Here is a 22,660-nt window from a genome sequence, read left to right on the forward strand (position 1 = left end):
GACATGTCACAAACACTACTTTTTAGTCAATCATTCTTCATATTCATTATGTTACACATACTTGCTGAGACACATACGTTGCTGAGATATGTTTGTATAGAAAAAGAATCTAAATTCCTGCCATTTGATCTTGAATTCAACCACTTTCCTTCTTACAAATCAAACTCATATTTAAGTCTGAAAGTCAGTCGCAAATTAAATGACCAGCTTTGCAGACACAAAAGCAGCAGGAACGCAGCAGATACTTGTACATGTATGTCGGGCTCCATCCTGTGATTTATGTAGACTAAGGTAATATTAGCTTGATAAGGAGACAACTAAGATGTACTGGACTAAACACTGAAATGAGAATAAGTCAGAAAGACTCCAGTTTCCATCTGTTGATAATGAAGGCTTCTTTGGTAGGTGTGAAAGATGTCAGCTGTGGGACGTAATCCTGCCTGGAAACTGGTAAATCCACTCGAGAAAACCATAAAAAAGCCAGCTTGTGGAAAAAAGTGTGATTTATGGAATAAATACAGCAGGACTGAAGTTAACTGACCTTTATTTAGTCCTCTTGAACTAAAAAGCTACACTTTAAAGAGAAATGACAGATCTCTTCTCAAAAGGTTCTTTATTCTAAAAGAGTATTGCACATCAAGATAAACTCCCACAGGGTCTGGGAGCACTAACTAAACACTGTTCTATCTGTTTAGTGTTAACTACCATCAATCACCTTTATAGCAATTACTGCTAAAGGATCTATGGCAAAGTGAGAACTGCAAAGATGATGATTGTTGCAGAAGTTGGCTCAGAAATCTTGCTGCAGAACTAATCACCCTTCATTTCTCGTTACTGGACAGCAAAACCTTTTTTGGTGCTAATGCTGCTGGGCAACAAAGATAACATGAGTAGCAGCACTGCCAATAATGAACATCTCACTGCAAAGAGTATTTTAAAAAGGATAAATCAGACTTTTTAACAAGTCTGCAGTAACATCAGCTGCCACAAACTGAGGCGAGCTGGTTTGTTGTGCTGGAATGCCAGAGAGAAAAGTGTGTTGGATTCATTTTCATTTCATTTAATTATTTAGCACTAAAGCTATAATCTCTAAAATGATTTGTTCTACCTTCAGGAAGCTCTGTATGGTTGTCAAGTCATGCATGCTTTGTCCACCCTAAACTGGTCCAAGTCAACAAAATGAATATTTCAGAAGCTAAAATGGACAAAGCCAATACATTTATCAAGTCAATCAAGACAAAAATAAAGGCAGTTAAAGCTTTTTCAGCTCTGTTGGAGTGTTTCCATTAGACCCTGTTACTGGTGCTGTGTGTGGACACGAGAAGACCTGAATTTCAATGGTTTTGTTCCTCGTAGTGTTGATCAGATGCTGTCTTGTGACTGTCTTGTCTCTGTCATTATCCACGTCTCACTTGCTGATGAGGAAACTACCCAACCATCGAAACTTACAGGCGAACCAGCGACGCAGAGGGCAGAAATATTCAAAGTGAAACTGCTGGAATTCGGGAGTCTTGCGGATGTCTCTCAGTAAGGCAACGTCCAGCTCTGATTCGGTTAGCATGATGAGCAGCAACAGCAGTACGAACAACAGCCCCATGGTAACCAGGAACAAACGCAGCACGCTCAGCAAGAACTTGTTCAGTTCCTGCACTTCGCTCTGGGGAGGGGCTCGGTTCCTGACCAGGCCCAACCTTCTCCTGCCAGAATCCCCCATTGGGGCCTCCTTTGACAATGCCGCTGCTGCTGCCACTGCCTCCTTCGACTCTTCCTTGTCGATGGTGCAGGTGGCGCCATTGAGGTGACGTCCAGGAAGCATCTCCACTCTGTGCTCGTTCACAGGTGTAGGCAGCACGCTGTCTGAAGGACTGTAGATCTCATCTGAGATTATGGCCGAGGTGCTCGCTTCGCCACTGACCACCATGTGGCCCTGAGAGGACATGAAGGAGTCACCATGGGAAATGGAGTGCACTGGCGTCGAGTGAACGCTATCTTGAAGGGACTCCAAGCCTGATGGCGCACAGAAGATAAAATTTTTGCAAACTGCCATTCCCAGTCTCATTCCCTTCAGCTACATCTAATAGAAAAACATCCAGATTTATAATTTGTTTGTTGTTATGTTAAACTTTTTGAACACAACCTCTGGTAAACTGGACATCTGATTACAGAAACTCCATCGTGGGTTTTGCCTGCCTGGCTGGCTGGTGGGCTGAAGCCGTAGTGCTGCTCTGGAGCTCTGTTCTGACCCAAGATGTGACCCTGAAGCAGAGGAATCCCCCCGGCAGGGCAGGAAAGAGGGGAAGCCCCCCCCCCCCCCCACAGCTTTACCCAGGAGCCTGGCTCCCAAAGACAACACATGCACCTTCACATCTCGATAGCAGTGATTTATCATGCGCAGGTGAACGTTCACCTTCGTCTCGATCCGGATCAAACACCTGACCTGATAGTTTATGGACATCAGAACACCAAGCCTGATCTGACTCACACTCTTTGTCTCCGCTCAGACTGTCTTCTGCCAGGTAGCTGAGCGACACTCAACCCTGTCTCAGAATGGCAGTGCAGATAAAGAGGAAAGACTGAGTGAAAGACAAGGCTCGGGAATGTGGTTCAGTCGCCCATCCAATCATGGCCCCTGACAGCAGGAGCTATTTTCAGGCTGTGATATTAGTGTCCAGTAGACATACCTGTCACAGCTGCGGGCAACCCCGTCCGTGAGTCCTAGTTTGCCCCACGCACCTGTGGCGAATCAGCACCATAACGAGCCCCCTTTTTAGGTCCCTGCGTTACGCTGCCTGCCCGCCAGATGTGGTTCACATGACTCTCCAGCATTTTCCTGCTTGCCTGTCTGCCTAGTCTCAACCCTGCCTGTCCCCGACAAGTCGAACCTGCCTGCTGCTCGGTAAATTCTGTCTGCCTTCTGTTCCTGTTAATAAAGCTGTGTTCAACCGAACTCTGGTGTCGCTCTTGGGTTCTCGTCTGGTTCCTGACACATACCAGCACACAAGCAGCAAACACGAGGGGTTTCTCTGGGTGACAGAACATTGAGACCTCCTGTCCGTGCTAGTGACATATGAACAGTAGCCTTGGAAACTCCACAATCACTTTACTTTTCAGCAGGTTGATCAGTTGACAGTAAACTTACTCACAGTGGCAGCACTGAAAAAAGGTTAACGGCCTGTTGGGGGAAACAGGGGGCACTAAGTGCCCTTTAAAAACTGTCATTAGGACTTTTTTACATCACAATAAGCACTGGGCAGTGCCGCTGGATTGGCAGACCGGGGTGGTAGTCCCTCTTTTTAAGAAGGGGGACCGGAGGGTGTGTTCCAACTATAGGGGGATCACATTCCTCAGCCTCCCTGGTAAGGTCTATTCAGGGGTACTGGAGAGGAGGGTCCGCCGGATAGTCGAACCTCGGATTCAGGAGGAGCAATGTGGTTTTCGTCCTGGGCGTGGAACAGTGGACCAGCTCTACACCCTCAGCAGGGTCTTCGAGGGTGCATGGGAGTTTGCCCAACCAGTCCACATGTGTTTTGTGGACTTGGAGAAGGCATTCGACCGTGTCCCTCGGGGGGTCCTGTGGGGGGTCCTCCGAGAGTATGGGGTGTCGGGCCCGCTGATACGGGCTGTCCGCTCCCTGTACGATCGGTGCCAGAGTTTGGTCCGAATTGCTGGCAGTAAGTCGAACTCGTTTCCGGTGAGGGTTGGCCTCCGCCAGGGCTGCCCTTTGTCACCGATTCTGTTCATAATTTTTATGGACAGAATTTCTAGGTGCAGTCATGGTGTTGAGGGGATCCGGTTTGGTGACCTCAGGATCGCGTCTCTGCTTTTTGCGGATGATGTGGTCCTGTTGGCTTCATCGGCCCGTGACCTCCAACTATCACTGGATCGGTTCGCCGCCGCATGTGAAGCGGCTGGGATGAGAATCAGCACCTCCAAATCCGAGGCCATGGTTCTCGACCGGAAAAAGGTGGAGTGCCTTCTCCGGGTAAAGGAGGAGATCCTGCCCCAAGTGGAGGAGTTTAAGTACCTCGGGGTCTTGTTCACGAGTGAGGGAAGAATGGAGCGGGAGCGGCGTCCACAGTAATGCGGGCTCTGCACCGGTCCGTTGTGGTGAAGAGAGGGCTGAGCCGAAAGGCGAAGCTCTCGATTTACCGGTCGATCTTCGTTCCTACCCTCACCTATGGTCATGAGCTTTGGGTAATGACCGAAAGAACAAGATCACGGGTACAAGCGGCTGAAATGAGCTTCCTCCGTAGGGTGGCTGGGCTCTCCCTTAGAGATAGGGTGAGAAGCTCTGCCATCCGGGAGGAGCTCGGAGTAGAGTCGCTGCTCCTCCGCGTTGAGAGGAGCCAGATGGGGTGGCTTGGGCATCTAGTCAGGATGCCCCCTGGACGCCTCCCTGGTGAGGTGTTCAGGGCATGTCCCTCCGGTAGGAGACCCCCGGGGAGACCCAGGACACGTTGGAGAGACTATGTCTCTCGACTGGCCTGGGAACGCCTGGGGATCCCTCCGGATGAGCTGGAGGAGGTAGCTGGGGAGAGGGAAGTCTGGGCTTCTCTCCTTAGGCTGCTGCCCCCGCGACCCGACCCCTGATAAGCGGTAGAGAATGGATGGATGGATGGATGGATGGACAATAAGCACTGCAAATGCAGGTGGACGTGGAAAACACCAGAATGTGTTTTTGGAGATCATGCATTCAAAATGGAAGAACTATGTTTCACCTAAGTGGAGGCTTCTACCTATAAAATGTATGAGCTTCCAGAAATGATAGAGCACGAACGTCATAACAGACAAGACATCGCTCTTTCAGAGAGAAGTAAACTGAGATAATGTGTGCAAGGAAACCTTTGGGCAACAATAGCCTAATAAATTAAGTAAATAAATAAAGTATCATTACAGTCCATTAGACCATAGTTAATAAATTGACTCTAAATGACACTGTGATCTATATTCTCTTCCATATGTATATGTTTAGTCTGGCTAGAAGAGGGGGGTGGACCCACATGAGACTGTCTGAGCCTTAGAAGAGAAGGTTCACCCAACAGGGGCTCCACACTGAGCCCTTCGCTCTACCTGAGTTACAGTCATATACATTTCTGTACTATTTCCACTTTGTGTCATACCCTCCATGATGGAGATGTGCACTGCTCTCCACCGTGTCCTGGGCATGCTGGTGGAACGAGGGCCATGGGTGATTGACGGGCAGCTTCTACTTGGCACCATGCCAGCCCTGAACAAAACACACATGTATGAATCACTGTAATCCTGCGTATGAGCTGGAGCAGACATGTTAGAGGAAAAAGTTGGACCTGTGTATCTCTGGTGGGTCTCTCTTAATTTTGGCACTCAGCTCCATAACCTCTTTTGCAACCTTTCCACTGAAAAAACAAAGAACGACCAAGTTGAATAAATATTTAAACTTTATGTACACAGATCCAATTAGTAAACCACCTCTGTGAAAGGTGGAGGACATACCCCGGTAAACTCGGACCTTTAAACATTTAACTGTGTGTCCCAGCAGCATATAGAGCAAATAATTATTCATCATGTTTGCTGATGATGTGTCTTAATTCTTTCAGGGAGTACTGGTCTCCTTGCACATGAGAATGATTGATCCCAATGATCCCGAACTGAGGGAATGTCTAAAAAGTCTTCCCATGATGCCCCGTCTAGACCCAGGATTAGTTATGGTGAAGAGAAATCATCTTACTTTAACCAAGGTAAGTTTTCTGTGTCAACTTGACTGTTTTTCCTCTCTTGGAGACATTTCGCCTTCTATCCATTAGGCTTCTTCAGTTCTGAACTTGCTGGGGACAGAGCTTGAAAATATAGCCCGTGTGGACCATTAGCATGCTAATGATCTGGGTGGTCACCTGAGAGTCATTGGCAGGGTCGTTGGTAGGGTCATTCACCTAGTTTCAGTTGGTGTGTCTCCCCTTTGTCTGCTGGCTCACATAGTGGTGAATCACCAGGTGTCCTGAAATGGTGTGAACTCTTGGTTTGTTGTTGGACTGCATTGTATGTGGGTGATAGGAAATGCCTTAGTCCACCACCTCTTTTTAAGGATGATTTTTCCAATTTGACATGGATGGCTTCCTTGACACCCGTCTCAAACTGGCAATCTTCTCTGGCCAGTACCCGTGTTTGGCTGTCCTCAAAGGAGTGCCCGCTCTTTTTTGGGTGTAAGTGGACTGAGTTCTGACCTGAAGAAATTAAAATTAGGAGGATTCTCCTAAATCATGACATACCGGTGCAGTTTAAACCCAGCAACACACTCAAACAGAAGCTGGTACACCTGGAGGACAAGACACCAAGACATAAACAATGTAATGTTGTTTATGCTGTACAGTGCTAGGATGCGTGCAAGTACATTGGTGAAACCAAACAACCTCTCCACAGAAGAATGGCACAACACAGACGTGCCACCTCTTCAGCTCAGGACTCTCAGGTGACCACCCAGATCATTAGCATGCTAATGGTCCACAAGGGCTATATTTTCAAGCTCTGTCCTCAGCAAGTTCAAAACTGAAGAAGCCTTCTGGATTGAAGGTAAAACGCCTTCAAGAGAAGAAAAACAGTCCAGTTGACACAGAAAACTTACCTTGGATAACTATGACCTGGATGATTGATAATCTACACAGAGATCTTACTTTAACTTCTCAGCACCTTTGTTAAGTGGGCTAGTATAGAGTTTGAGTTTTATGAGTCACATAGAATCCATGTAAATTCCGTAAATTCAGAGGGTTCAATGACGTAGCTGACCAGTGTTTGCATGTATGTAAGAATTCCAATAAGGCTGCTTGTTAATCACAGGTTGTGTATTCATACCTGTATCTGAAGCGACTACCCTTGAAGAAAAGATTACTGCTGGACACAGTTCGGACTTGACTTGACTTCTCCAACCTGCCAGTAAAAAGTCAAGAGCAAAACATCATCAACTTGAGCATGTTATTTGTGTTGCTTCTTTGGATCTGAAGCTTTAACTAACTTGTAGAAGGCCTGATTCTCCACCCCACACTTCCACAGATGCTTACAGGCCTCAGGTGTAGGTGCAAAATATGTCAGAATGATCTTTCTGTCCTTAAACAAGACAAAGTATTTTACCCTGTTAACCATCATCACAAATCTACATTTTTATAATGCATATACTCTCGTACCTCCTTCTGATTTGCATATATGTGGAAAGTTTTGGCTTCAAACTTGAGCTTGGTCACCTCGTCCCTGAGTTTGATACAGCCAGATAGACAGACAAAGGTTGGGACAAAAAAGTGGAGGGACAAAGAAGTGGATGGATAAATATCGTAAGTATTTTATTATTCTAGAAGTCCAGACACAAGATGCTCACAGAGTTCACAGTGCAAATGTAGCATTTATTTTAAAGGGTTATGAAGCCTTGCATCCGGGTTTTACTGGTCATCTGGGCTCACCATTTGAGGAAATGGATCCTTCTGTTTCCTTGCAGCACAGTGAATCCCAAAGGAGTAAAAGCCAGAAAAGCTGGGTTGCCAGATACATCCTGAGCGAATACATACATGTTTATCTCCTAGAATTATTTTACAGGGACCTTGCTTCATATATTTCTTAACTAAGCAGACACTTTGCATCATTGAACATGAGCTAAACACACACAGTCAGAAGCTAAAGACCACCTTGCATGGATGCGGATCAACTCCATACGTCTCCAACATCTGAGCCTTTTGAAGGAAATTCAGCTCTGATGTTTCAGGACTCTGAGCTCTGAGATTGAATCAAAAACAAGATGGCAAATGCCGTCTGAGAGTCAGTTTTTCTTTACTTGTATATCCAGTTTAACAAAAAGAAAATGGAGGTGCTTGTTTTAATCAGTGGGGCTGTGGCTGTAGTAAATGCATCAAAATAAATAGTTTACTCGCTAGATTGATGGACACTGACTCACATGAACAAGGACAAAAAAATTTATGAAGCTCATTTGCCTTGTAGCACCCTCTTTAATCCAGAAAATCAAAATCCCTCATGCAGCTTTCTAGATCCTTCTGCGCAATGATCATTCTGCTTACAGCATCCGTTTACTAAAGAGACTGAGAACCGTCACCTGCATTTGTGCCTGGAGCTCATCTATGTTGACTGCAGACTATTTCCCATGACCTACACTTAAGGCAGAGAGGACACATCTACAGTAAGTGAACATTACCGATGAGCAGAAATTCACTTCTTGGGAGACATGCAAGCACCAACAGAGGAAGCCACTCTACCATCGTAACATACTGCTACTATGGAAGCTGTTGACGCTTGAGATACAGTATCTGGATAAGCTTTAACAGAAGTGATGGGAGATGAAGTTAGGCACCAGTTGGGGGTCGGACTGATCCATCCCATGATGCAGTCACACATGTTCGCTGAACTCAGCCGTAAGTAACGGTGGGTCTTAATTTCAAAATTGAAAATTCCTTGAGCTGGATATTATTGGGTGTTCACCTGAGTTATGTTGCATATATGTTGCCTTTGATTCTTTATAAAGGTGTCGGTAATGTTGGGAGGACCAGTCAAGAGTTTGGAAGAGTTAAAAGTAAAACTAAGCTCTACGCACCTGACCTGCAAGTGTCAATGAATCTATTTGAATAGGGACATCGAGCATTACGAGACTATTGCGACACTTTGGATTGGGTCAGATGAGGGTTGATGTTAGCGACTTGGGTTAACAGGGAAGAAACCTGCCTGTGATTTAATCATTGATGGTGTTACAGCTAACAAAGCAGCTAAATCCATCAGTGCAGTTGCTCATGTCAGTGACCTTGTTATGACCCTTGCACTGAGCAGTACAGGTACAGGTACAGGTACAGGTACAGGTACAGGTACAGGTACAGGTACATGGACAAGTGTCACCTTACATCAGCTCAGTCTTATGAATCTCAGCAATCCGTCGCTCCAGCTTCTCTGAGTGTTTAGGGAAAAACTGGAACTTGGAGCAGTAACCCTCTGGGTGTTTCCCAGGATCATAGTCACCAATTTCAGCTGGAAAATGAGTAGAAAAACAAACAAAAGGAAATGTTAAGTTCCATCTTCAATGGCTATTTTTATTTGGGTTTTAAAGAGCTCATCAGCTGCAGCTTTCGAGTGTTGCAGAATTCCTTTGTCTTTACTTCCTGGGGTTTTCCAACATAATTGTATTTATGTGTCAGTGGGTTAATGCCCACACCTTGTAAGATGTAAGCAGCCAACAGAGCAGCATCTGAGGTCTTGCACAGGAGGCGACCGTGGTACAGGTCCCTCTTAACTTGCAGGAAGACAAGATATCTGCCAAAAGGAATGACAAGGTTGTGATTCAGGGCATAGGTTTCATTAGTGTGGGTCCCTGGTCACACCAACACACAGAACAGAACCGCTAGGCTTTGAAATCTCCGATCTTGATGAAATCATGGATGTATTATCATGGATGTATTATCTGTCCTTGAATGCTATTTGTATGCTTCATGTTAGTGTCCTGCTGTTAATTAAGAAGTTGCTGCTGATCAGTCTATGTAACATCACATTTGCCACCGGAGAAATGAATGTGCAGGAAGCTCATTCTCTGGGCCAAGTTTACACTACAACTGTGTCACTAGAAATTAAGAGCTTTCCTTTGCATTTTCAAAAGCACTCTGCGTTCACACGGAGACAGTGTGAAAACAATGCATGTTTACACCGATCCCTAATAACGTCTGAAAACACTGTAGTGAGCATGCCAGGCCACTGAGTGGCGATATTTAACAGAATGTTGGTGAATATAGCAGGTACTGGTCAGAGCAGCAAAATCCACATTTTTGCTAGCAAATGGAGTGAGTATTGCGTCACTTCCTGTCTCTTCTATCGTTCGTTGGTTGCATTGTGCACGGGGTGCCGTATTCACTTAATATTGAACACTTGGTGTGTTGTATTCACTTAATATTGAACACTTGGTGTGTTGTATTCACTTTACTTAAAATTTTGAACACTTGAGACATTCTAGTCACCTGATATCAACAGTAAGAAACAACCCATATTAAACAAATACAGGGCTTCGCCGATCACTAGCGTTAGCATGGCCTCACCGTCTGTTTCACCCGGTGTCTTTGTCTGTTCAGAGTGTGAAATGTTTAGTTACTCCTCTGCCTCCCTTAGTGAAGGGAATAGGTGCAAGAAGTGTAGTTTATTTATGGCTATGGAGGCGAGACTTAGCGAGCTTGAGACGCGGTTCCGCAGCTTGGAGTTAGCTGGAGTTGCGTCATGTAGCCAGGGTAAGCTAGCTGCTGCGGAGCCGCCTAGCGTAGCTACAGCTAGCGGTCCCCCGGCAGCAGCCGAGCAGCCGGCTAGCCAGGGCGGCTGGGTGACGGTTCGTAGGAAGCGTAGCCCAAAACAAAGGCCCACGGTGCACCACCAACCGCTTCCCGTGGCTAACCGCTTTTCCCCACTCGGCGACACACCCGCCGAGAAACCGACCCTGGTAATTGGCGACTCTGTTTTGCGCTACGTGAAGCCGACTCCAGCGACCATAGTTAGGTGCATTCCGGGGGCCAGAGCGGGCGACATAGAAGCAAATTTATGGCTGCTGGCGAGACGTAATCGTAAATTTGGTAAAGTTATTATTCACGTCGGAGCCAACGACACCCGGCTTCGTCAGTCGGAGGTCACTAAAATTAACTTGGAGTCGGTGTGTAACTACGCAAAAACGATGTCGGACTCCGTAGCATTCTCTGGTCCCCTCCCCAATCTGGCCAGCGATGAGATGTTTAGCCGCATGTCATCGCTTCGTCGCTGGCTGTCACGGTGGTGCCCCGATAACCAGGTGGCCTTTATAGACAATTGGAGCACCTTCTGGGGAAAACCTGGTCTGATTAGGAGAGACGGTGTCCATCCCACTCGAGATGGCGCTTCTCTCATTTCTAGTAATCTGGCTAATTTTATTAGACCCAAAGTGACCTGACAATCCAGGGTCCAGACCAGGACGCAGAGTTGTGGTCTTACACACCTCTCTGCTGCTTCCTTAGAACCCTCATCCACCAATAATAACATATTTAACACTATAGAGGTAGTCTCTGTTCCACGGTTAAAAGTTCACCAAGCACAGAGCAGGGGAGCGGTCAATCACCAAAATCTTATTAAAATTAATACTGAAGCACAAGTTGGAGAAACTAATATCACAATTAAGTGTGGACTGTTAAATATTAGATCTCTTTTGTGTAAATCCCTGTTAGTGCACGACCTGATAGCGGATCATCACATTGATTTATTTTGTCTTACTGAGACCTGGCTTCAGGAGGAGGAGTATGTGAGCTTAAATGAATCTACTCCTCCTACCCATCTTAATTATCATATTCCACGGGTTACTGGTCGAGGAGGGGGAGTGGCAGCAATCTATCACTCCAAGTTATTAATTAATCCCAGACCAAAACATAGCTTCAGTTCATTTGAAAGCCTGACTCTTGGCATCACTCATCTGAACTGGAGGACAGAAAAGCCACTTCTGTTTGCAGTTGTATATCGGCCCCCTGCTGGGCCACATTCAGAGTTCCTGTCTGAGTTCTCTGACTTCTTATCTGACTTGGTCCTTAGAACGGAAAAAGTCATTATCATTGGAGACTTTAACATCCATATGGACGTTATAAACGGCAGCTTTAGAAATGGCTTCATTTCATTACTTGAGTCAGTTGGTTTCCTCCAGCAGATAAACCAACCAACTCACAGCTTTAACCACACCCTAGATCTAGTCCTGACTTATGGTGTTGAGGTAGAACATGTGTCAGTGTTCCCTCGGAACCCAGTCCTGTCAGACCACTCTTTGATCACTTTTACATTTATGATTAAGGATTCTTCTATGCTCAGAACAAAGTCTTACTATAGCAGATGTCTTTCAGATAATGCTGTAGCTAAGTTTAAGGAAGTGATCCCTGTGCTGATCCCAGGACCACCATGTGTTTCCCCAGGGATCAATCATTATAATCTTAGCCCTGCTGAGGTTGACTCTATTGCTGAAGGTGCAGCAACCTCACTGAGAATCACGCTTGATTCTGTTGCCCCCCTGAAAAAGAAAATAGTAAATCAGAGGAGGTGTGCCCCCTGGTATAATTCACATATCAGGACCCTCAAGCAGAAAGTGCGAAGACTGGAAAGGAAGTGGCATTCCTGTAAGATAGACAGCTACCATGTAGCCTGGAAAGACTGTCTATTAGTATACAAAAAGGCCCTTCGCAAGGCTAGAACAGCTTATTTTTCTTCTTTGATTGAGGAAAATAAGAACAACCCCAGGTTTCTCTTCAGCACTGTGGCCAAATTAACCAAGAGTCACAGTGTTTTAGATCCACGTATCCCTTCTTCCCTTAGTGGTGAAGACTTCATGAGCTTCTTCACTGATAAAGTTCTAGCTATCAGAGAGAAAGCTAACCAGGCCATCCCTACAACTGGACCATCACCAGATGTGCCGACTGTGGGAACATGCAGGGTCTCCAATGAGCCCTTAAGCTCCTTCAGCCCTATATACTTTTCTGAGGCGTCATCGCTAATTCAGAAATCCAAGACCACTACGTGTCTTTTAGATCCCATCCCAACACACCTGTTGAAGGATGTTCTACCACTGATAGGCAGTTCTATCCTGGACCAGATCAATGGTTCTTTAGTGTCAGGTTATGTACCCCGGTCCTACAAGGTGGCAGTGATTAAGCCGTTGCTTAAAAAACCATCACTGGATCCTGATGTCTTGGCAAATTATAGACCAATATCCAACCTTCCTTTTATCTCTAAAGTTCTAGAGAAGGTGGTGGTGACTCAGTTACTGGAGCACCTGCAGAGGAACAGCCTGTTTGAGATGTTTCAGTCAGGCTTTAGAGCTCACCACAGCACAGAAACAGCACTTCTTAAAGTCACTAATGATCTTCTCATAGCTTCCGATCATGGACTCGTCTCTATGCTGGTTCTGCTGGACCTCAGTGCTGCTTTTGATACAGTTGATCACAGCATCCTGTTACAGAGACTGGAACATGTGATTGGGATTAAAGGGACAGCACTAGACTGGTTTAGATCATATTTATCTGATAGATACCAGTTTGCCCATGTCCACGGCGTTCCCTCCTCATACAGTAGGGTTAGCCATGGAGTTCCTCAAGGTTCCGTACTCGGACCAATCCTCTTCACCTTGTACATGCTTCCCTTAGGGAACATTATTCGGCAGCATGGGATAAATTTTCATTGTTATGCTGATGACACTCAGCTCTATTTATCCATGAAACCCGAGGAGACAGAGAAGTTAGTGAAGCTCCAGACCTGTCTTAAAGACATAAAGTCCTGGATGTCTTCAAATTTCCTCCTCCTTAACCCAGGAAAAACTGAGGTCATGGTGTTTGGTCCTGAACCTCTCAGGGATAGATTAGATCACATGATCACTCTAGATGGTATCTCATTAACATCTAGTCTCTCTGTGAGGAATCTAGGAGTAACTTTTGATCAGAATCTCTCCTTCAACTCACACATTAAATTAGTCTCTAGAAGTGCCTTTTTTCACTTGAGGAACATCTCAAAGATCAGGAAGCTACTGATGCAGCCTGATGCTGAAAAGTTAGTCCATGCATTTGTTACTTCCAGGCTGGACTACTGTAACTCCTTATTATCAGGGTGTCCAAACAACTCTTTAAGAAGCCTCCAGTTGATCCAAAATGCTGCAGCCAGAGTTCTGACAGGTATTGACAAAAGAGATCACATAAGTCCTGTAATGGCGTCGCTTCATTGGCTGCCCGTTAAATTTAGAATAACTTTTAAAACCCTTCTTCTGACCTACAAGGTCCTCAGAGGCCTAGCTCCATCCTACCTGGAGGAGCTAGTGATACCCTATCAGCCCAATAGACCGCTCCGCTCTCAGAATGCTGGTCTACTTGTGGTTCCCAGAGTTTCTAGGAGTAGAATGGGGGGCCGAGCATTTAGCTACCAGGCCCCCCTGCTTTGGAACCAGCTCCCTGTCCAGGTACGGGAGGCTGACTCCATCGCTACTTTTAAGATCAGACTCAAAACCTACCTCTTTGAAAAAGCTTACTGTTACTAATTCAGTAGTTCCAGTTACTATCATAGACAGACAAATTATCATACTTAGGGGGTCGTCTAATCATTAGGTCACATTCTAGCTATGCTGTTATAGGCCAAGGCTGCCGGGGTCCGGAAACATGATCACCTGACAGGCCTCTGTCACTCCACTGGGTCATGGTTTCCTCTCCTTTCCTCTCCTTTCCTCTCCTCATCAAGCAGACTAGTTATGCTGATTCTTGTGTAGTTTTTCTGCTTCTCCCCACCCCCCCCCCCCTCTATCTATTTGCAGGTATCACTGCCATCGGAGCTGCATAATGACCGCCGGCCCCGTTGAAGTGATTGTGCATATTTTTTGTGTGTGTTTCTGTGCTCTGTGCCTCTCCTCTCCTCTCCTCTCCTCTCCTCTCCTCTCCTCTCCTCTCCTCTCCTCTCCTCTCCTTCTCCTTTTCCTCTCCCTCTCCTCTTCTTTCCTCTCCTCTTTCTCCTCCTCCTCCTTCTCCTCTCCTCTACCTCCCCTTCACTCTACCTCTCCTCTCCTCTACCCCTCTCCTCTCCTACCTATCCTATCCTCTACCTGTCCTCCCACCTCTCCTCTCTCTTTACCCAGCCGGCCATCAGCAGGAGGGTCCCCCTACATGAGCCTGGTCCTGCTCAAGGTTTCTTCCTGTTAAAGGGGAGTTTTTCCTTGCCACTGTTGCTTGTCTGGGGTCAGGCCCTGGGATTCTGGAAAGCGCCTTGAAACAATTTTGATTGTATAAGACGCTATATAAATAAAGATTGATTTGATTTGATTTGAAATGTAGCACAGTCAGCAGCACATGCTGCAGGGTAGCTCAGCTCCTATATCTGGAAGCTACCTTTATCTGGAAGAGTAATGCGCAGGTGCTACCTGTCACTGTTTGTACTGTGAACACTGCTTCATGTTCACACAGAGACAAAAATGACTTTTTCACCCTGGAGCCCGTTTTCAAAAGTTTACACATTCAGGCACCTCTGGGCAACGATCTCATGTTGCACACTTGCAAAAGCTGGCCCTTTTAGGCCATTTCCCACTGCATTCGTTGTCACACAAACAGGCCTCTGGTGAGCCAACTGGCCACTAATACCCCAACTTCCCTTCATAAACGCCATTAGCAGTGCAGATGTAGACAAAGGATTCTTTTGGTTACGGCTCTGTTTTGCTTCAGTCAACTGTGACTTTGGGTGCCAGCAGGTTACATTTAAAAAGAGGCTGATGTTCTCTGAGTGTGTTCGGGCCATTGATAAGTCAGTGGTTTCTGTGGAATAAAACAAAGAATAATAAATGTTATAATGTAACAGAGGCCTTCCCTGGAGAGAGAACTAATGCTAAATGAGGGCTATTTGGAGACATGACAGTGATTTACAAAAGCAGAGCTGCTTGTCTCTGCTGAGAGCAACTCAGTCTTCTCTCCTGGTCTGCAACCTTACTCACTTAATTTCTCATCCAGTCTGAAAGCTGATAAGAGGGGAAAAAAGGGCTGTTTAAGTTTGGCACCTTATACCAGAACAGAGCTGCATTACCTCTTGGAGCTTCTTCGGCTCGACAGCCAGGAGTTTGATGTTGTCTAGGGGATCTAGGTGCTCACCGGCCTGTGTGCTGTTTTTCAGCTTACAGGGCTGCCCCCGACACGCACACACACAATGCTGAGAGGTTTCCTGACATTTTTCACACAGATTCCACTCACTACTCTTTTCAGCCTCTTAAACTAAAACCTATTGATAAATGCCTTTATCTGATCTGATCGGCTTTTCTCAATCAACCATGTTAATAAACCAGCAGACGGAGAACTATGCAGTGTTTTAGTGGCTGCGTTTGATTTTCGGTCCAACAAGTACTCATCATGAGGTTCCGCTGGAAAATAAGATCTCACTCACACACACACAGACACACGCACACACATTACCTGGTGATTTCCTCTTTCAGTACGGCAGGATCAGGTGGGTAAAACTTGACGCGCAGACACATGGTGAACGGGGGCTGAGCTGGGAGACAGATCCATCTTTCACGATGCATCTCTTTGATGTCATTTATTGAATCATAAAGTCAAATACTTACATTTCATCTGTTTGGTGATTGACTTTGTAAACTCCAGCCAGTGCTGAAATGGACAGAAGCTGCTCTTCATCAGAGTTTTAGCTGCTGCCAGTTCCAACTGATTCTGTTCACTCTGGTTCTGTCCTCTGTGTTTCTGTTCTCTATGGTTCTGCTCTCACTGGTTCTGTTCTCTCTCGTTCTGTTCTTACTGGTTCTGTTCCATTATCTCTGGTTCTGTTACCTCTGGTTCTGTTCTCTCTGCGGTTTCTCCCTGCTAGGATGCAAAACCTGGATTCAAGCCTTCGTGGATTGGACTTGCCCATCAGAGGAGGTCAAATCCATTCCTCGAAGGTTGAATTCAAGCTGGGATTTGCGTCCTACCAGGCAGGAAATCCTTTCACCAAGGTAAATGGAACCCCAGTTGAAAGTGTTTACCTGTAGGACAGAAAATCTGGCTTGAATCCGGCCCTTGAGGACTGGATTTGCCCACCTCTGCCCTACAGACTGAGCTACCACCTCCCTCCAGACTAAGCTACCTCCACCCGACAGACCAAGCTACCTCTACCCTATAGACTGAGCTCCCTCTGCCCCACAGACTAAACTACCTCCCCCCTAAAGACTAAGCTGCCTCCACCCTACAGACCGAGCTGCCTCCACCCTACAGACCAAGCTACCACCACCTCCACCCTCAATTCAAATTTATATCACATAATTTTTTTAGCATCAAAATCATACTTTGAATTTGAAAAGCCATCATAATTCCCCGTTAAAAGACTGCAAACAGCTGGCTGTCTGCCTGATTAAAACTTACTCTCTGCTTGTCCGGGTCAACATATCTGATGCCAAAGTAATCTTTCTCTAGCAGGTTGAGATGGTGGCAGATGAGGTCAAACAGGTACTGACCCTTGGCATCCCGCTGAGGAGAAAAAGATGGGAGACACACACACACACACACACACACACACACACACACACACAATTTAGTCAAGGGCATCGAAACTGCCTCGCTCCCTTCCTCTTTATCTCTATTCATATTTACATGATCACTGGACCTGTTCTATGCCAACACCAAGGAGGCATACCACTCTCTCCCTCTTCGTCCCCTGGGCCGTGCCGACCACAACCGTGTACACCTCCAGCCTGTGTACAAACCTCTTGTGCAGAGGCAGCCTGCTGTCACCTGCACAGTGAAGAAATGGTCCGAGGAAGCCGAGGAAGCCCTGAAAGACTGTTTCAACACAACCCTGTGGGATGTATTCAGCGACGCCCATGGGGAGGACATTGACAACCTCACCCACTGCATCACGGACTATATTAATTTTTGTGTGGAGAACACCGTACCCACCAGGACTGTACGGAGCTTCTCCAACAGCAAGACCTGGATCACCTCAGACATAAAGTTCCTCCTGAAGGAGAAGAAGAGGGCTTTTGTGTCTGGAGACAAGGAGGAGCTGAAGACTGTGCAGAGGGAACTGAGGAGGAAGATCAGACAGGAGAAGGACAACTACAGGAGGAAGATGGAAAACCAGTTGCAACAGAACATCATCTGTGGGGTAGGGAAGGGACTGAAGACCATCTCAGGCTTCAAGGAGCAGAAGTCTCAACCTGTGAGGGACCGGGGGTGGGCTAACGACCTGAACTTGTTTTTCAATAGATTTGATCAGGTACCCACCCCTCCCCCAGCCCAGTCTCCTCTGCTGCTACCCCCGCCACTGTCTGTGCCCCCAATCGACTGTTCCTCCTGTCCCCCCTCCCCCTCTCTCATGACCTTCAGCTCACACATACCTGACTCTTCACACTCTGGCCCGTGCCCATCCCCCCCACCAACACCTCCCTGCTCCAGCCTGTCCCTCACACCACACCAGGTGAGGAAGGCCCTGAAGAAGAACAGGGCCGGGAAAGCGATGGGTTCGGATGGCATCAGCTCCAGGCTCCTGAAGTCCTGCGCAGACCAGCTTTGTGGGATCTTCAGTCACACGTTCAACCTGAGCCTGAAGCTGGGGAGAGAGCCACAGCTGTGAAGACGTCCTGCATCGTCCCAGTGCCAAAGACACCGCACCCTAAGGAGCTCAACAGCTACAGGCCGGTAGCTCTGATGTCTCATCTAATGAAGACGCTGGAGAGACTCATCCTCACCCACCTGCGCCCACTGGTGAGCTCCTTCATGGACCCGTTGCAGTTCGCCTACCAGCCGAGCATAGGGGTGGACGATGCTGTCATCTACCTCCTCCACACCTCCCTCACTCACCTGGAGAAAGCTGGAAGCACTGTGAGGATCATGTTTTTTGATTTCTCTAGTGCAACACCATCCAGCCCAGGCTGCTGGGGGACAAGCGGCAGGTAGCTGGGGTGGATCACCACCTCACGACATGGATTCTGGACTACCTCACACAAAGACCACAGTTTGTCAGGGTGAAGGGCTCCGAGTCAGATCAGGTTCTCTGCAGCACTGGTGTCCCGCAGGGAACAGTTCTGGCTCCTTTCCTGTTCACCCTTTACATCGCAGACTTTTCATACAGTACGTCATCATGTCACCTCCAGAAGTTCTCTGACGACTCTGCTGCTGTCAGCCTCATCACTAATGGGGATGATAAGGAGTACAGAGGACTTATCAGGACTTTGTGGACTGGAGCCTGCGGAACAACCTCCAGATCAACGCTAGCAAAACCAAGGAGCTGGTGGTGGATTTCCGCAGGCTTAACAACCCCCCGCCTGCACCAGTGAAAATCCTGGGAACGGATGTTGACGTGGTGGAGTCCTACAAGTACCTGGGTGTTCACTTAAACAATAACCTGGACTGGACACACAACACAGATGCCCTTGTCAAGAAGGGCAAGAGCAGACTGTTCCTGCTCAGGAGGCTGAGGTCTTTTGGAGTGCAGGGACCACTCCTGAGGACTTTCTATGACTCTGGGGTGGGATCAGCCATCTTCTATGGGATTGTCTGCTGGTCCAGTAGCATCACAGACAGGCACAGGAAGAGGATGGAGAGACTGGTAAGGAGGGCCAGCTCTGTCCTGGGATGTCCCCTGGACTCGGTGGAGGTGGTGGGAAACGGGAGGATGATGGCTAAGCTGTCACATCCCACCCCCTACAGGACGCCCTGACAGCACTGGGCAGCTCCTTCAGTGAGCGACTGCTCCACCCTCGCTGTGTGAAGGAGAGGTATCGCAGATCATTCTTGCCGGCTGCTGTCAGACTGCACAATAAACATAACGCCCGCTAGCACAATCTGAATATTATATATTCTGATATGTATATTGTATTCACCCTCTGTACTATGTTCAGGTATACCGAGGCTGAGTATCCATTTATCTGGATTATTGTAAATATACATCCTCTTTGTATATTCTGAATTCTATTCTATTTTATTTTTATCTTATTTTTCTCTGCGTGCTCTTGCTGTTGTTGCGCTGTAAATTTCCCCGTGTGGGACAATAAAGGACCTGAATCTGAATCACACTAGTGGAGAAAATCCTTTAAAAAGCACATTTAAATACAAACAGATGGTTCAAAACTCTCATTCTCTAAGTCTAAATGGCCATCTTATTTTTCACTGCCCCCACGAGAGATATGTGGGGGCAGTGGGGGCAAATATTCATATGAAGGCAGCAGCCACCTGTGAAAGGCTGTGAACATTTCTACAGCAAACAGGAAGAAAAGCTGCAAGAGGGAGAGGTTTGACCCAAAAACTCAACTTTTATGATGTTTTTGTTGAAAGATAAACCTAAGAAGTGGAAATAGAAGCTGTTGTTGTTGCAGAGGAGCCTATAGAAGGGGCAGATGCATCAAAAGACTCTTTAAAACAGTTTGAAATCACTCTGGGCCAAAAATAGTTTGTAAGTTTGTGAGTATCTTTCCTTCGATATGTAATATTAAGACCGGGTACCCAATCACACAGATGGAAAGCTTGACAGGAAGACAAAGGCAATACACAGCAAACCAGGAAATGAGGCAAAAGACAGAAACATCCATTTAAACCCAACAATAGACAGTTGACATTATGTGGTTCTGACACACTGCTGCTCAGGCCTAATATTTATCCTTGTGCAGTGATAAAACACACAATGAGCCAGCAACAACATTTTGGAGAAACAGAGGAAATAAATATAAAATAGAACATAAAGAAAACTAAGCAGACGGTGAAGCAAAGACATTTTATTTGCACTGTTTGCAATTTCATTTTAATGTTCCAAACTAAGTTGAGCATCTAGTAATATGTAGAGTTTGGTTAGCATATGATTTCCATACATATGTCTTGACCAGCGATACCGCTCAGATTACAAAACACAAATGGCTTTCTATGCTGCTGGAGTAGAGGTTTGATCATGAACGTGGTGCTGCACTGCATATTGAACAGGGATGGTGAAGTTCTGTGGGCTGAACAACGATCCACTGGGAAACAAAGGTGAGCTCTGAGGCCAAAACATCAATCGATCTGAAATCAAGTGTTCTTCAGCATCCTTAGTCAGATCCACTGTTAAAACGTAGCAGGCACCCAGGAAATACACTCAGCTGGCCTTGAGAGCTCCGTTTTATTGTCTTTGAGTCCATTCACTGCACTTATATTGTGATGTGGTTGGTGAACTCCACAGCCTCTTTATAACCAGAAGGAATTCTGTGCCAGAGCCTGTCCTTTTGAGATCAGAGAGATTTAAAAATCGGTGCAAGGGTCAACCTGAGGAGAAGTTGTGAGTTTTCGATGAGATGTCAGACTTCCAATTGGTCTCAAAGAAATAAACGTCAAGATGGAGGCAGAGCCAGGACCATCTTCAACCATCACACCATTTGTGGAGGCAAAATGATCAATTTTGCCTTTACAGTCTCTTAGGAACTGGGCTGAGAAGCAGAGGGTTCTTGGCTCGAGCCCCAGGGCAGACAAAACATGAAGGGTGTTCTGGTTGTAGGGGGAAGTTGCCAGAACACCTACAGAGCACTGCCGAGGTACCCTTGAACAAGGTACCAAACCCACAAATGCTCATATAAGGCCCTATGATAAATGGGCAACTCATCCAATGGTGGACCTGCCTTTGCCCATTGTAGACCCTCTCCATGACCCTGAAGGCGATAAAGTGGTTAAGAAGACAGGAAGCCATTAACTGGGACCCTCCAGGAAGTCACCTGAATGTCCAGACCCATCCACAGATGCTGGTCGACATCGTCTGCATCTGAACTACATCTTTGCTGAAAATAAAAGCCACGAATTTGGACTTTTTCCATGTGCACGAAGTGGTTGGAGAGTGGTGCAGGCAGTACCTCATCACTCCTTTGCACGACCATACGTTCAGCTTCTATTTCATAACAATAATGCATCATAAACAGCTTTAATTAGGGGCCAACATAACCTATGTTCTAATGCACTTTGGACAAGCTCTAAATACGGATGGATGGAAAAAGCACACAGAAAATTAGAAGAGCCATATTTTAACCCACCTTTGAAATGCTTGAGGAGTAATTTCACTTCAAATCAATGCTTTGTCATTGTCAGTTGGCAGCAGCATTAACATGTCCTAAAGGTCATGTAGGCAATAAGTTCCTAATAAGAAGGGCGCTATGTCAGGGATCCAAGTAGTAACAGTGTGGGGGATGATAAATGAGATAGACTCATGGATAATGACATCAGAGTAGATTGTATTAAACAGGCATGCAGAGGCCTGTAAGTGCTTCGTGGTGGCATGTGCAGCATTTTGTAACAGCTGTAATAAAATTGATAAACAGAGGGATGGAAACAAGCCAAGTGAGAGAAAATGAGAATGAAACATGAGCCAAAAATAGAGAAAACAATAAGAGAAAATGATCAGCCTAGTCCTTAGTGCAGCACGAGTTGTGGCATGGTGCTCTCAGGCTGGACATTAGATTAATTATTAAGAAGGCTTCCATGTCAGGTTGGAAAACACCACATCAATAAATTATTATGTCACTTTAAGCTGAGGATCGGAAAAGTGAAAAAACTGACTGATTATGGAAAGGTACTAACATTGATGTTGGAAAGTGTTTTGACTTGTTCTGACTTTCTCAGTCTCCTCAGCTGATGAAGAGGTCTGTGTGTGTGACACTAGTGATGGGACGAGCGACACTGGTGCGTCAACACTGTGCCGAGAGCTCAAGAGTGAAACCCCGTATCGGTGCGTGTATCGCTTTAAGAATCACGTGACCGATACAGGAATTGTATCGTTTGGATGTGCCGCGCCAAAGTGTGTTGATAAAAAAACAAACTGTATCGACATGTCGTGGGTTTGTTGGATGGAGTTTTGCAGTTGCGCAATTATGGATCGTTCTAAGAAGTTTTCCCCAGTGTGGAATAATGTTGATCTTGTGACTCCAAACAAGGGAAATCTTTTTCTCCTTTGAGCATTGTTTACTGTTGTATACAATTTTTAACGGTGGCGCTTTATCAGTTTATCAAGTGAATGACCTGTGATACATATGATAGTCAAGTCAAGAGCCTTACAGTTGCTTTATTGATTTTATAGGGTGTCTATTTTTTTAACAAGTGAATGCAATGCGCCACCTTAGTCTTTACTCTGTTCTAGTAAGAGGTTTGAATTGTTTGTAACTTTTTGTTATTGTAGGTGAAGTGTCGGCTCTGCTCCACAGAGCTCT

At 46.2% G+C, this 22,660-nt stretch overlaps 1 protein-coding gene across 5 annotated transcripts in view; it reads right to left on the reverse strand.

Annotated features, from left to right (window-relative positions):
- Positions 1-539: 539 nt before the first annotated feature.
- Positions 540-22,660, reverse strand: part of LOC101062330 (FERM domain-containing protein 5) — a 48,774-nt gene continuing 26,653 nt past the window's right edge. The window contains exons 4-16 of one of the 5 annotated variants that reach the window (XM_003969513.3): positions 16,869-16,973; positions 16,079-16,121; positions 15,927-16,005; positions 9,173-9,270; positions 8,865-8,988; positions 7,647-7,734; positions 7,425-7,513; positions 7,155-7,218; positions 6,986-7,077; positions 6,826-6,900; positions 5,307-5,375; positions 5,121-5,227; positions 540-2,007 (exon numbers count right to left, since the gene is read on the reverse strand). In XM_003969513.3, coding sequence (XP_003969562.2) covers positions 1,409-2,007; positions 5,121-5,227; positions 5,307-5,375; positions 6,826-6,900; positions 6,986-7,077; positions 7,155-7,218; positions 7,425-7,513; positions 7,647-7,734; positions 8,865-8,988; positions 9,173-9,270; positions 15,927-16,005; positions 16,079-16,121; positions 16,869-16,973 — 1,632 coding nt within the window. In that variant the 3' untranslated portion in view covers positions 540-1,408. Of the gene's footprint in view, positions 2,008-5,120; positions 5,228-5,306; positions 5,376-6,825; positions 6,901-6,985; positions 7,078-7,154; positions 7,219-7,424; positions 7,514-7,646; positions 7,735-8,864; positions 8,989-9,172; positions 9,271-15,926; positions 16,006-16,078; positions 16,493-16,868; positions 16,974-22,660 lie in introns of those variants that run through there. The other 4 variants (XM_029845805.1, XM_029845807.1, XM_029845806.1 and 1 more) reach the window with 4 other exon arrangements.

The sequence above is a fragment of the Takifugu rubripes genome, chromosome 13 (assembly GCF_901000725.2).
Source record: "Takifugu rubripes chromosome 13, fTakRub1.2, whole genome shotgun sequence".
Taxonomy (NCBI): domain Eukaryota; kingdom Metazoa; phylum Chordata; class Actinopteri; order Tetraodontiformes; family Tetraodontidae; genus Takifugu; species Takifugu rubripes.